We start from the raw sequence: 14,343 nt of genomic DNA on the forward strand, positions 1-14,343 counted from the left end.
TTGGAAAAACTCAGTGGTTCACGGAAGTGCATAAAGGGCCACAAAGAGGGAACCAGTCACCTGGAAAGCATGGCAGGGCTTTGCCCAAGAAGCTGAGCCAAGAGAAAAGAAGTAAAGAAGAAAAAAGAAAAGCTGAGAGAGCTTTTGGATGTACGACAGAGTGAAAGACTCCAACGCTAGTCCTTCTAGAAAAGGAATAACGGGAACGGCGGAGATGCGGAATCGGGGGGAGAGAAGAAGGGCTGAGTCTCCAGCTAAGGACGCCGAAGACTGAGCAGGTGAAGCCTTCCTTGTCTGGGAGAAGCCACTCTGCAGCTCCATACGGTGCAGAGTCACCGCACCGTGACTTCCGTCGTGGGACTTCCACGGGTACCTGCCTGTGGGAGAAACAGCCTCACCGTCTCTGTCCGCGGCGTCTGCCCTCGTGCTGTAAATGGCTGGCGTGTCTGCAGGTGTCGGCGGGCTTCTGGAAGCCGCGCAGAGCGGGCCTTCCTTCTGGCTGGTGCTTGGAGAGGCCCAGATCCCTGGCCAGCCTGGAGGGAATAAGAAGGGTGACAAGAGTCCTGTCTGAAGTGACATCACAGGCGGGCGATGCCTGCTTTCTCCTTCCCTGCGGCCCACGTGGGGCGAAGACGGGAGGGAAGGAGAAAACACGCGCCCTTGATGTCGGGAGCTCGGTTATCGGACAGGCTGTCTGCCATCCAGGAGGGAGCACTGTGCACAGAGCCTTGGGGCCGAAGAGGGCTGGATGCTGTGTACAGGAGCTCAGGCCTCCTGAGAGCACGGGGTCAGGGGCCCGCTTCCTGTTTGTCTCTGAGCCCTTGCTGTCTGCGATTACGCAGCTCCCCCTCGGGCGGTCTCTGGCCGAGGAACCCCAGTTCTTGGGACTTGCTGGGGAGTTCTGCTCCTTGAAACCAATTCCTTCCTCTTGGAGGGCCTCCAGGCTGCCCTCTGAAGGCCACGCCCCCTTCCAGCTCATTCTTCAAGGGACAATTGCTGTCAGAGTTAGTTAATCTCTGCCGGGATCACTTGGCTCAGTTCAATGCCGGCAGCGGCAGAAAAACCTGGGTTTTTGGTGTTTTTTTTTTTTTGGTGTGGGGGTTTATTTTTAATCCTGTCATGGTAAGACAAACTAGGTGAATAAAGCCTTCTTTTCTGTGTTGTAACAAATCCATCCAAGCAGACCCGGGGCAGAGGCAGGCCCTGTAGAGCAATCGCGCGGGACGCCAGGAGACGTGGTGAGTAGAGTGCGTGTGTGCACGTTGGCCCCGCACTGAAGTTGCTCACAAGGGGAAGTAGGCCCTGCTGATGGGCCTTTGTGTCGTGGGAGGAAGCAAGCTTGGCCCAGGCTCTGTGGGCGGCAACAGTTTCCTTTTCTATCGTTTATTCTGTTCAACAGTCAGAATCAAACAAGGACAGCAAATGGGGAGGGGGTGGGTTTTATCCACATCCGCCCCCTCCCCAGCCCCCTCTCAGGGCTCCTGCTGCTTTTGAGGCAGGTGGGGGGGAGGGCCCTTGGTGAAGGCAGCCCTCGGCGATTTCCGGGCTGCCGTCGGCTAAGCGCACGATGACCCGGCTTTGTCCACTTGTTGGCGGAGCTGAGAGAGAGGAGAGTAGAAACAGGCCTGTGTCCTGTCCGGTGGGAAGCCAGGCCACAGCCTGGGAGGGGAGACATTCAGGAGGTGGGGCTGGATTGGAGCCGGGGGTGGTTACACCACAGACATGGGCATGACTTTGAGAAGTCTTAAAGGTAAAGTGTTTAAAAATAAGAGCACCGGGGTACTTGGAAATTTGTTCTAAGTCAAGGAACAACTAGCTGGAATCAGCAAGCAAGGCTTCCTCTGTGACGGGCCCCTGCAGCCCAGGGCTGGGCTACCTGCTCCCCTAAAGAAAACACCCCAGGGCTTTCCCAGCTCTACCCCCGACCCCATTCTTCAACTTCTCCTTCTCTAGCAACTTTTTTCCTTCTGCCAAGGCCAAAGTCAGGAATAGCCTTTCTAAATCTCCAGAATTTTGTTGGGTGATTAGTTCAAGGTCAAGCTTGACTATAACACAGGGAAGCAAACAGATAAAGGAACGTGAGAGACTCCAGAGAGGAGCAGAGGTACAGCCTGGGGTCGGCCCCAGATCTTAAAGGCAGGGTTGGTGCCCCGAGCCACTCCGTGGGCCTGATAGCAAAGGACAGCAGTGCTCCATGTGCTCCGCGGGGAGGGGGAGTGAAAGTGAAGTGGTGTAGACCCCTGTTGTCCGGGCCACATCACCAGGAGCAGTCTTTTGGGAAGGTCAGTCCTTGGCATACGGCTCCCATTGGGAAGGGGGTAGTTCCCCCCGGAAATGGAGATGTTCTCAGGCCTTACGGTCACAGTTCTCCCTCTTTGCCTGTGGCTCCCTTTTCTTCTTCAAAAAGCCCTTTTTGTTTTTCATCAGAGAGGAGCATCGGATAATTTTTAATGGAAATTGAGTGGATAATAAAAGCTCAAATATTGGTTTAGGTGGAAAAAATAGCCTACTCCATTTCAAAGGGCTTTTCCTGGGTGCTCAGAGCTCCATCTTCCTGCCACTGTGGGTCTCAAGGAGTCCCTTCCTCCTGATTTATTTGCACCTTTCAGCTTTTGGCTCTGCCCCACAAGAGCCTAGCTGGATCCAGCTGTGTTCCCACCAGAATAGGAGGCAAAGGGAGCCCATGAACGGCCCACTGGCGCCACCTACTGGACAAAGTTCTTAATCCGTTCTTGACCGAGGACGGCTCACTGTCCCCTTGTTACCCACTACCTTGCTTCCTTTATGGACAATTCTCCTACTCAGTGGTATGCTGAATGAGTGCTTATACTTGTTGTTTCTACAACAGCTGTACTGTTTTGCACTATAACTTAATATCTTACAATTCGCCCATTTAAATGGTGCAGTTACGTGGCTTTAGTATATTGACTTGTGCAGTCATTGTCACAATCCCAGAACCTGTTGTCATCACCCCAACAGAACCCTGCCCGTGAGCAGTCACTTCCCATCTCCCCTCATCCCCCCAGCCCTAGGCAGCCGGCAACGTGCTTTCTGTCTCAGGATTTGCCTATTCTGGACAATCTGTAGCGTCTTGCGTCTGGTTTCACCTAGCAAGGTGTTAAAGGCTCGTTCCTGTAGTAGCAGGTATCAGTACTCCATTTGTTTTTAGGGCTGAGCAACATATCTTGTCTGTATCACCCATCGATGGCCATTGGGATTATCTCCACCTTTCGGCTGTTACGGATAATGTTGCTATAAATGGTCATGTACGGGTTTTTGTGTGGACGTGTATTTTCATCTCTCCTGAGTGTATACCTAGGAGTGCAATTGCTGGGTCATATGGCAACTGTTTAATCATCTGAGGGCCTGCCAGACTGCTTTCCACAGCAGCTGCCTCATTTTACGCCCCCACCGGCAGCACATGAAGGGTCTGGTTTCTTCACATTCTCCCCAACGCTTGTCATCATCTGACTTCTTGGGTTTAACCATCCTTGTGGGTGTGAATTGTGTTGCTATGGTTTGATTTGATTTTCATTTCCCCGATGGCTAATGATGGTGAGCATCTTTTCATGTGCTTGTTGGCCATTTGTGTATTTTCCTTGGAGAAATGTTTATTCAGATTCTTTGCCCATTTGTAAACCGGGTTAATCTGTATTTTATTACTGAGTTGTAGTTTCTTATATCGTAGACACAAGTCCTCACCTTGGCTGTGCTGGTGCCTGGAACCGTAGGCCGAGGATCTATTGTAAAAATGTACAAAAGTCCAGAAGGAAGAGCTGGTTTGGAAGAAGATGATTAGTTTAGTTCTGACCTGGTAGTCCTACCCTCATCCAGACCAGTTTTTCTGCTCTGTGCCCAGCCTGGAGCCCACCATCCGGGTGGAGGGACGGCTGCGGAGGGAGGAGGGGGGAGACTGGGGTCTCTAGCAGGTCCCACATTTACAGGCAAGGGAAGGAGGGACCCCTCATGGCTGGAAACAGAGAGGCCAGAGCAGTTCGCGGGGAAGACAAGAGATAGGGCCGGGGGGGCCTCCCAGGTGGAGGGTGGGGCTGACGGTGTCTAAGTGACGGCCAGGCCTTCGATGTCCTTACCGCATGGCTTGTAAGTTTCTTTTTAAGGGACTCTAACCTCAGGAGCGGATGGAAGGAACCCACAATGCCACACAGGATTTTAAAGAGTCCTTACAAAATTTTTTTTTTTCTAATAAACTGGTTGATCACACAAAAATGTTTTGGTTTTTTTTTAAACTGAGTCACACTTCTCTCTCACACAAACACTGCCCTTGGCTGCTGCCTGGGATGCGGAGCACTGACTTGCCTTCACGGGAAGAGGGCCAACAGGGAAGACGGCATGTTACCAAACGTGTTCACTTGGTTTCTGTCTTATTAAAATTCTTCAGCGTTGAAAATGAAGTGATTTGGTGAAGATACAGCAAAAACTCTTCTTTCCTGTTCTACTACCTTTTGTTATTTTAGTCCAAATGACCGGGAGTAGCTGTGTTGGATAACATAAGCTTTCTTGAAGTATTTGAAAGGTCGAAGGTTCAAAATCTGGTATTTATCTTTGATGTCCCTCCCCTGTCGCCCGCTGCAGGTGACCTCTCTCCTGGCTTACGTGCTGCTGCTCGAGGGAGGCATGTTCTCTCCGTCCCCACCACCCTCCGGGCTGTTGGAGAGGGTCTTCCAGTTCATCGATCTCCACCAGAATGAGTTTGTACAGGTAGGAGGAACCACACACACGAAACGCTTAAATGGCATACCCTTTGGGTATCTGGGTGAGTGGTTATTTGCTGGGAGGTGTGGAATTTTCTTTTTTTTTTTTTTTTGCCTGACAACTTAATTCCATTTGAAATGCCCTTGAGTCTTCACTGAATTAAACTAAGAAATATTTGTGGGGTGCCTGCGTGGCCCCGTTGGGTAATCATCCAACTTTGGCTCAGGTCACGACCTCATGGTCTGTGGGTCTGAGCCCCGTGTCGGGCTCTCCGCTGTCAGCGCGGAGCCTGGAGTCGGCTTCAGATCCTCTGTCCCCTCCCTCTCTGCCCCTTCCCAGCTTGTGCTATCTCTCTCTCTCACGGCTGTCCGCGTAGTGCTGACACCTGCTGAACCCACGCTGACCCTGGACCGTCACCAGAGTGCCCATTCCTCCCTTACTGGGGCCCTTGCTGAGGTCCCTCCTCCTGCAGAGCCTGCCTGAGACTCATCCCCCCGTGACGCCATGCCAGGGTAATACCACCTGGCTGCAGCAAGCTTTAGGTCCAGAGTTCTGCCGAGGTCAATGTCAAAGCTGTTTTGTAGACCTTGTGCAATGTGCACTTTATCTCCTCCCTTAGAATCCTCTGCTCCATTCCTAACCCAGTGCACGTGGTGCAGGGCATACATCTCGCGGAGAAGAGATGGAGTGGGAGGGGTGGAGAAAGGGGAGAGGGGGCCTGGGAGCAGAGAGGGTGGGGGCAGGCAAGGGCTGTAGCCACTGTCTCCCTGAAAGTCCCCTCCTCCTCCGCTGGGCCTCTGGCCCCTTGACGCGTGACAGCGTCCACCACGGCCCGGCAACTCTGTGACATCTCACGGGACTTTGTACCTGAGCCCGCACGCCATGTCTGACACACGACTCACGTTCAGTGTACGTATGCTGGATCCACCAGCCGGCGTTGGCCATATTCATGGGCGGACGGATGGGAAAAGCTCGTGTCTCGTGCCAACACGAAGGCTGAATGGCCAGGCCGCTGGCCCTACACTTGACCTTCATGGAATCCTTCCTCATACTCGTGTGTGTCTTTACTTCACATGAGGCCTCTTGGGTGTTTGAAACCCAACTGGGGACTCCGGTGTCGTTTGGAATTAACGGGGGGCAACGTGTGGTGGTTGACTTGGGTGTTTCAGCCCAAACTCTCCTTTCTGCAGCCTCCTCACACGTTCCCAGTCTGTCGCCTTTAGGGATTACTTGGCGGCCTCTGCTCTATAAATGTCAGTTTAAGAGTGAAAAACACGATATTCCTTCAGGTCCAGTTAATGTCTTCATACTAAAAATAAAAGTGCCACAACCGGGAAAGAGATCAAACTAAAATAAGGTGGGGAGTCCAAGAGCAGGCACCTAAAATACGCGTGGTTTTTGACAAAAACGGTGGCTGTCCCAATATCAGCAGCTCGGGCCCCAAGAGTGGAATGTGATTGATTATTATTTTTTTTAATTTTTAAAAATATTTGTTTATTTTAGAGAGAGATAGAGCATGAGTGGGGGAGGGGCAGAGAGGGAGGGAGACGCCGAATCCGAAGCAGGCTCCAGGCTCCGAGCTGTCAGCACAGAGCCCGACGCGGGGCTCGAGCTCACGAGCCGTGAGATCATGACCTGAGCCGAAGTCGGACGCCCGGCTGAGCCACCCAGGCACCCCTGTGATTGATTATTGTTGATAATTCGATACTAGTTGGTATTGATTGGGTGCCTGTTAGGGCCCGGGCGCTGAGATAAGTCATGTGTCGTCATCTTCTCTGATCCTCGCGGAAAGGAATGCTTGTTGTCTTTTCGGCTTCCCTCTCTTGTGTGGCCAGATGTGTGCGTTTCCCACATGTCAAGCAATTATATAGCTCTCTGGACACCAAGGGCATCCACAGTCCAGCTCCCTCCCGACCCACCTGCCTGGCACGAGCGTCACCCCCCTACCCCCACCGCCGACTGTGGGTGCCAGTCACGGGTAGTGAGCCCCCAGTTACCCACAGGTTCCATGCAGCTCCTGTGACTCCCGCTCAGGTCCCGTGGTTTGCTATAACAGCTCCAGAACTGAGGGAGACAGTTACTTACGGTTGCCATATGTTATGTAATAAAGGACATGATAAAGGCTATGTGTGAGCAGCCAGGTGAAGAGGCACAGAGGGCACGGTCTGGAAGCACCTTCTGTCCCCCTGAGGTTGGGGTGCGCCTCGTTCCCGGGCCGCGGATGCAGTCGCCAACCTGGAAGACGTCTGAACCCTGTACTTTCAGGGACGCTTGCAGAGGCTTTGTCACGAAGGCAGGATCGATTGTGAACCAATGTCCAGCCCCTCCCTCCCCAGAGGATGTGGCTGGGGTCGGAAGCCCCAAGCTTCTAAACACAGCGTGGTCTTTCTGGGGACCAGCCCCATCCAGAAGCCCATTAGGACTGCCTCATTAGAACAAAATATGCTCCTGCCTCCCGAGAAATTCCAAGGGGGTTGGGAGCTCTCTTTCAGGAGCCCAGTCTCTGAACAAAAGATACTCCTGCACCGTCATCTCGTAGGAAATTACCAAGGTTTTAGAGGCTCTGGTCAAGAGCCCAGGACAAAGGTCAAAATGTACATTTCTTATTGTGTGATGGTATCACATGCACAACTGCCCGCAGGTGGAGAGCACTGCCCTCCTCATGGGGATGAGGGCCATGTGCTGTCCCTCCAGCTCGAATGGGCAGAACCCGGTGCAGGAGGCAAGGCTGTCTGCCTGCGGAGGCCTGAGTTTAGGCCCCGGGATACACTGCCTACTGGGTTCCGGAGGTGCCGGGGGCTGACCACAACACCTATATGCCAAGGGTGCTCAGGGAGCCCTGCAGCCCAGCCGAGGCCACCGTGTGCTTGATCAGAGTGAGCAGCGAGGGCCGGGCGCCTCCGGGGCCTTGTGGGAGGCCTGGCGTCCTAGAGCAGAGTCACCAGACAGCTGTTCCAGGCTCTTACTAAACCAGAAGTGGTAGCTCAGGAGCCCTGCCGTGCACCCTGTGGATCCAAGGAGGACAGGCGCAGCTGTCTAGGAAGGCAACCCTGTGCCCAAGCTGTCCTGGCCTGTTCTTCCTTACACAGCAAACGTCTCTACCGGCCCGTCTGGCAGTTCATCTTGGGTGTTGCCTGTTTGCCAGCTCAGTGTGCAGGTCAGATGAAGAGTGCTAGAGATTTGGTGTCCCCTACCGCTGAGTGACGTCTCAGTGAGGAGCACCCCACCCAGAGCGGGTGTGGGTGACACTCCCCAGGCAAATCACCTTGTCGCCTTTCCTCACAGATACTTAAGGAGTGGGTGGCCGTAGAGAGTGACTCCGTTCAGCCCGTGCCCCACCTCAGGCAAGAGCTCTTCCGAATGATGGCCCTGGCTGCAGACAAGCTTCGGTGCCTGGGTGCCAGCGTGGACCCCGTGGACACGGGCTTTCAGCAGGTTGGATGGCCCCTCCCCCACCACGAGCGAGGCCACCTCCCTGGGCGTCAGCCATGGCTTCCCGCGGGGGTGGCAAGGCTGGAACTGGCTTCGATCCTCCAAAAAAACACCCCTATAATCTTCAGGCCCAGTAAAGATGAAGAATTACATCCTGTCCCCGATGAGATGGTGTTACCGATCTCTCGTTGTGTCAGGACTGGGACGGCCCCCCTCCGTATTCTATTCACATCCTTCACGTGTGGTTCCAGTTACTCCCAAACCGTCCTTTCCCTTACATCCAAATGTACCTTTCTCAAAGGACCCAGTCTTTCATCAGAGTTACGGCTTTTTACTGCATCTTGGTCACAAATGGCAGTCCTCCCTCTAAGTGCCGTTGCACCCGCGTCAGCACTGACGAATCCCTGAATGGTCTGTTTTCCAGAACCATGTCCACTGGATTTAAGCCTTTGGAATCTGAGTTCATACTGAAGAGCATGTTCGATTCAGCTGGCTGTCACCATGCATCTAAAAAAGTATTTTTCATTACGTTTTAGGTTTTAATTAAGTGGCTCATGGTACCCTTTTTTAAATGTAGATAAAGTGATGATCAGAAAAACTGTGTGGGCTCTACAGAAGACCATGGGTAGAAACAAAACAGGACTCCTACTCTCATGTCTGAATTTTCTGGACGAACTAGACAACATTTATTTATTTTTCTTATGTGACCTGTTTTTCTTCTGCAGCTGCCTGACGGTCAGACTCTCCCGATACCCCCCATCATCCTGGCCGAACTGGGAAATGATCCAAAAAAGCCCACCGTGTGCTTCTATGGCCACTTGGACGTGCAGCCTGCTAGACAGGAAGATGGCTGGCTCACAGACCCTTACACGCTGACGGAAGTGGATGGTCAGTGATGCATCAGTGTTGGGTTCTTTGTGGATAAGGGATTGCCTACAAGGCTTGGGGACTAAAGATGTGACTCCTATCCCCTGTCACCGTTAAGGATCAACAAAATGCTGCCAGTCTTATAGTCTACCAGTTGTCCACCAAGGCTGGCTGTTAGTCACTTGTGAAATAAACTACAGCTGTGCGCGTGATGCATGCTCTTGGGCGAGTTAACTCCCAAGATGGGGGTTCTTGGGAGGAAGGTAGTCGTCCGGGTCACACAGTTTCCTTTGTTAAAGTACTGAGTGAAATTACGTTTTTTAAAGAAAAGAAGAAAGGTTAACGGAGATACACACATACCCTGTTTTCATTCTCATGCGAATTATAAACTCTTGAAAGGAGAGGCTGTGTTACATGGCATTCCACAACAGGTCTGCAGGTTCTTTCCAGCAAGCTTGGATAAAATGGCTAATTCCTATTAAGGCCAGAGGGATTTGTATATTGCAAATTAGTTTGTATTATCTGACTAGCTGATGGCCATACTGTTTGTACAGAAGAAATCGGACATGGTGATCTCAAAGCAAGATTTGTGCCTGGGAAAATAGAAAGTACAGTTAAAATGATTACCCATAAAACTACCTTTGTTTTTAACTTGCTCAACTTGGCAGGGGCGTCTGTGCCTTTCTCAAAGTCCTTCCCCTATTTTTAAAGGAAAACTTTATGGTCGTGGAGCAACAGACAACAAGGGCCCCGTTTTAGCGTGGATTAATGCTGTGAGCGCCTTCAGAGCCCTGGAAGAAGTAGGTAACCAGCTGTGTTTGGGAGGGGATGTTGTCGGCATCGGTCACTATGATCACGATGATGATGATGACAAGGACGATCATGGCAGTGAAGGTGACAGTGTTGATGATGATGACCATTATGACGATGGTGATGATGACAGTGCAGGTGGTGGTGATGGTGAAGATGGCAATGACGAGGATGGTGATTGGCAACAATGACAATGATGATGACGATGTGGACATTGATGATGACGATGACAGTGATGATGACATGATGATGACGACAGTAATGATGACATGATGATGACAATGACAGTGATGATGACATGATGATGACAATGACGATGATGTGGACATTGATGTTGACAGTGATGACAATGACAATGACGATGTGGACACTGACAATGACGATGATGATGACAATGATGATGATGTAGACATTGATGATGACGATGACAGTGATGACGACGTGATGATGACGACGATGACGATGACATGATGATGACAATGACAATGATGTGGACATTGATGATGACGATGACAATGATGATGACATGATGATGACAATGACAATGATGTGGACATTGATGTTGACAGTGATGACAATGACGATGTGGACACTGACGATGACGGCGATGATGGTGATGACGATGGTGAGGACATAATGATGACAATGACGATCACGATGATGACGAGGACAAGGGTGATAGTGATGACGAGGGCAGTGATGACCACAAGGATGACAAAGATGAGGATGACGATGACACTAAAGGCAGCGTGCTTTGTGTCACGGTGCTCCGAGCTTAAAATTGCGCTGTGTCCTCTTCTGTTCCCAGCAGTCTCCAGGGGTGTGGGTTACCGTCACACCCGCTTCACAGATGAGGAACTTGAGGCCTGGGAAAACAAAGGGACTTTCTGAGGCTGCCCGCTGGTCTGGGGCAGGGGTGGTTGATGCTTTGAGCCTGCGCTGTTGACCGCAGTTAAAAACAAAACACCAAGCACAGGAGGAGCCTGCACTCGTCTTTTTTATCTTTCTCTTGTCTGGTCTCCTATCTTTATCTTGTCTCTTTTATCTTTATCTTACTTTAGCTTGTCTTTTTTGTCTTCTCCTCCTCCTGAACACAAGATATGGCTTCATTAATAGAGACAGACATGCACTTTAAAGAACGTATCAGCTGCTTTACAGATTATCAAGCTAGAACTCTCTGGTATGTGACATTCTGTCTGAATCCTCAGATCTCTTTCCACTTGTGTGAAAAGTGGTTTCAATAGGTGTCCAAGTCAGGGCATGGAAAGGTAGGAGTGCAGCTCTGAGGAGGGGGACCTCCTCTTTCAGGCCACCGGAGGATGGCATTGGTGGACCCGAGCTTGCATCTAACCGTCTCATGCGATGTTCTTCAAGGGTGGTTTCATCTCACACCACCCTCCTCCTACTAACGAATGTGGTTAGACTCCAAACCGAGGATTCAATCTAGCCGTGTGGCCACGGGCAAGAGAGTTCATCTCTCTGGGCCTCAGATTCTGCTCTGTAAAAATGAGGGCATTGATTTGGGTGGTCAGCTTTCCAACACTGTTTAGTTGATGGCGTATTTCCATTTGGCACCGAGTTAGCCCGTCGAGTCGGTGAGCATGATGGCAGGGAGAGCCTGGCCCTTGGCTCCTAGCCCCTGTCCGTGCTCCCTGTTCTGGGGAAGGCTGGGAAATCCCCGCGCCGAGCCCGCGCCAGCTGCAAGTTCAGGGAATCTTCCCGGAGAGGAGGCAGCTCTGGGGCTAGACGTGGTGGGAGGGGCCGTTTCCAATGGAGACGGAAGAGAGGAGAGGAAGGAGGGGAGGCACCACCGTCACACCCCGACTCCTAAGGCACTTCCCAAGGAAAGCCGCCTGCCGGCTTCTCCCTGTGCATGAAGTTCAGAGCACCTGCTGTGCTCCAGACACCCGAGAGGTCCAGGGGCTGCAAATACAGGTCCCCACGGTCCTGGCCTCATTCCCTAGCTCGCACCGGACCTGCTTCATGGCCCTGGGGTCTCTGGGTACACTGAGATGGCCTCGGAGTTTTAGGAAGTTCTTCAAGGCCCTTTGAGCCAGAGCTTCCCTTCTTCTCAGGACTTACTTATGAGGCGTCCATTGTGGAATATTCCTTGAAGTGCAGTTTGGAATGGGGCGCCTAAGTTAAGTCATAGGGTTGACATTTTGCACCTATCTTGTTCGATGCGGTGTTACAAGAAGAAGGAAGCTTGGGTTGGCTCTGTTGGTTCCGGGACATGCACATTTATTACACTCGGTTCCTGTCTGGGCTCCACAAAGCATTAGCTCTGTGCCTCTGGAGTGCAGAAGGATTTTGTGGGACCGAAATGTGTAACCTTTCTACCTTCCTCTCCTCTTGCTCACATGACTTCATTGAATTAACCATTTGAAGATTGGATATTTAAAAAGGAAATGGGGCCCATCGGGTGACTTCATGGGCAAAAAGGAAGGTGTTACCAGTCACAGAGGAAGCAGACCCTCTGCCCGTCGTCCCCACCCCAGCCCCAGCCAAAGGCTCTGAGAGCAGCACACCCTGTCTAGGACAGAGGAGGCTCGAGGTAGGGGTCCCGCTGTGTGGGTCTCCATCCAGCCTGTTCCAAGGAGACCTGGGGAAGTAGGGGTCTGTGTCCAGGTGCCAGGCAGAGCGAACCAGCCCACCCTCCTGGATGGCCTCTTCCAAATCCTGTCCGTCAGACCAGGTCCTGACTTTGCCCCATGTTTTCCTAGAGGCAATTTCATCAGCAGCCAGGGGCTGCTCTTTCAGGAGTTCATTTTCTCCTGAGACAGAGCAGAAGAGAGGGATGTAACCGCTCTTGACTCCACTGCTTTATCTCACTGAGAAAGACGAGCTTCCTAAGTGAGCCCATTGTTCTGGCTGGGTCCCACTGACCCCCTACAAAGCTGCCTCCCGAGTTGTCATACCTGCTTAAATAAGCCCTGAGTGTTTAACATGATCTTGGTTTCTCTTTCTTTTTCTCTTTCTTTAGTTCTTTCTACATTCTTTCTGTGTCTTCTTCCTTATTTCCTTTCTTCCTTCCCTCCTCCCTCCCTCCTTCTCTCTCTTGTCTCTCTCTTTCTTTCTTTCTTTCTTTCTTTCTTTCTTTCTCTCTCTCTTCCTTCCTTCCTTCCTTCCTTCCTTCCTTCCTTCCTTCCTTCCAAGGGAGAAAGAAATATTTATAATAAAGTTCCTATATATAAAGGCCAAAGTTTGCTTTGCTTTTTAAATTTCAACTCTGAAATGCACACGATCACAAACAAAACAGAAGAGGGGCGCCTGGGTGGCTCAGTCGGTTGGGCGTCCGACTTCGGCTTGGGTCATGATCTCATGGTTCACAGGTTTGAGCCCCACATCGGGCTCTGTGCTGACAGCTCAGAGCCTGGAGTCTGCTTTGTGGATTCTTTCTCCCTGTCTCTCTGCCCCTGCCCAGATCATACTCTGTCTCTGTCTCTGTCTCTGTCTCTCTCTCAAAAATAAATAAAACATTAAAAAAATTAAAAAACAAAACAAAAACAGAGGAGATGTTCACTGCCCTTGGACAAATCAGTTAATCTCTTGGAGCCTCATTTACCTGACGTGTGAATAGGAATAGTCCCCTCGACCTCAGGAACCTAGAGTGGAGTAGATGAAGTCCCAGGTAGGAGGAGCTCCGAGCCTGGGAGTGTGAGGCCCTTTGCAGTGTGCTTTCTTCCTTGCTGGTGCCCTCCTGTTCTTCTGCCCTCCCGTCCTCTCTCTTGTCTTGCTTATCGAGGGCGCAAATGCACCTCACCTCAGTGGCTAACTTCACCGAGAGGCAGACAACTGTTAACACCCATACCGCATAGGTGAGTGGGTGAGTGGCCGAGGAGTGGAGCAGCTCGTCTCGGGCGCCTTGGGTGTCAGTGACAGAGCGGACAGCTGTGCCGTCTGCCTCCCCCAACACGTAGCAGCTACTGGCTTGTGTTGTGTTAATCACATTTTGCCAGAAAATTCTTAAGCTTTCCAACTACTTCTCAGCAATTGTTTTCTAGTTAAATGTTAATAAAGAGCTTTCAAATATTAATATTTCAGAACTTCAGCTTAACTTCTTAAGACACATAGAAATAAATGTACCCAAGGGATACATTTGAACAAATCGTTATCCCCAAATGCCCTTAACCAACTGAATGACCGAAGGTCACTTAATTTCTAATATATAATCCTCTGCTCATCCTGCCTTTGTTAATCTTTGGTGAGTCAATCCCACTCGTTAAAACTAATTAGTATGTTTGTGCCATCGATTATCTGCATGGAATTACTTCTAGAGTTCTCCTGTGCATGTTTTATGCTCCAGGAAAAGACTTTGACCTCTCCTCTTCATGTGGCTCTCAAAGATATGAAGTTATAAATTATAAAGATACAAAAAGATCAAAACAAATGGGGGAAAGGCACATTGTAAAAATTTTAAAGGAGCTATTCTGTGCCCTAATATTAGCTAGAGAAAAACCTGAGTTCCATTTTGCTGCAAGATCAAAGCCTTTGAATAAGTTAAAAGGCAGATTGAACTCA

The 14,343-nt window shown here is 50.9% G+C and overlaps 1 protein-coding gene across 1 annotated transcript in view; it reads left to right on the forward strand.

The window, feature by feature from the left end:
* The first annotated feature begins 1,090 nt into the window (after window positions 1-1,090).
* The window catches only part of CNDP1 (carnosine dipeptidase 1), a 29,838-nt gene continuing 16,585 nt past the window's right edge, over window positions 1,091-14,343 (forward strand). The window contains exons 1-5 of the mRNA XM_019423654.2: window positions 1,091-1,238; window positions 4,594-4,719; window positions 7,999-8,148; window positions 8,871-9,033; window positions 9,724-9,812. Of these exons, the coding sequence (XP_019279199.1) occupies window positions 4,636-4,719; window positions 7,999-8,148; window positions 8,871-9,033; window positions 9,724-9,812 (486 nt within the window). The 5' untranslated portion in view covers window positions 1,091-1,238; window positions 4,594-4,635. The remainder of the gene's footprint in view (window positions 1,239-4,593; window positions 4,720-7,998; window positions 8,149-8,870; window positions 9,034-9,723; window positions 9,813-14,343) is intronic.

The sequence above is a fragment of the Panthera pardus genome, unplaced genomic scaffold (assembly GCF_024362965.1).
Source record: "Panthera pardus isolate Hobbes unplaced genomic scaffold, ASM2436296v1 HiC_scaffold_15, whole genome shotgun sequence".
Taxonomy (NCBI): domain Eukaryota; kingdom Metazoa; phylum Chordata; class Mammalia; order Carnivora; family Felidae; genus Panthera; species Panthera pardus.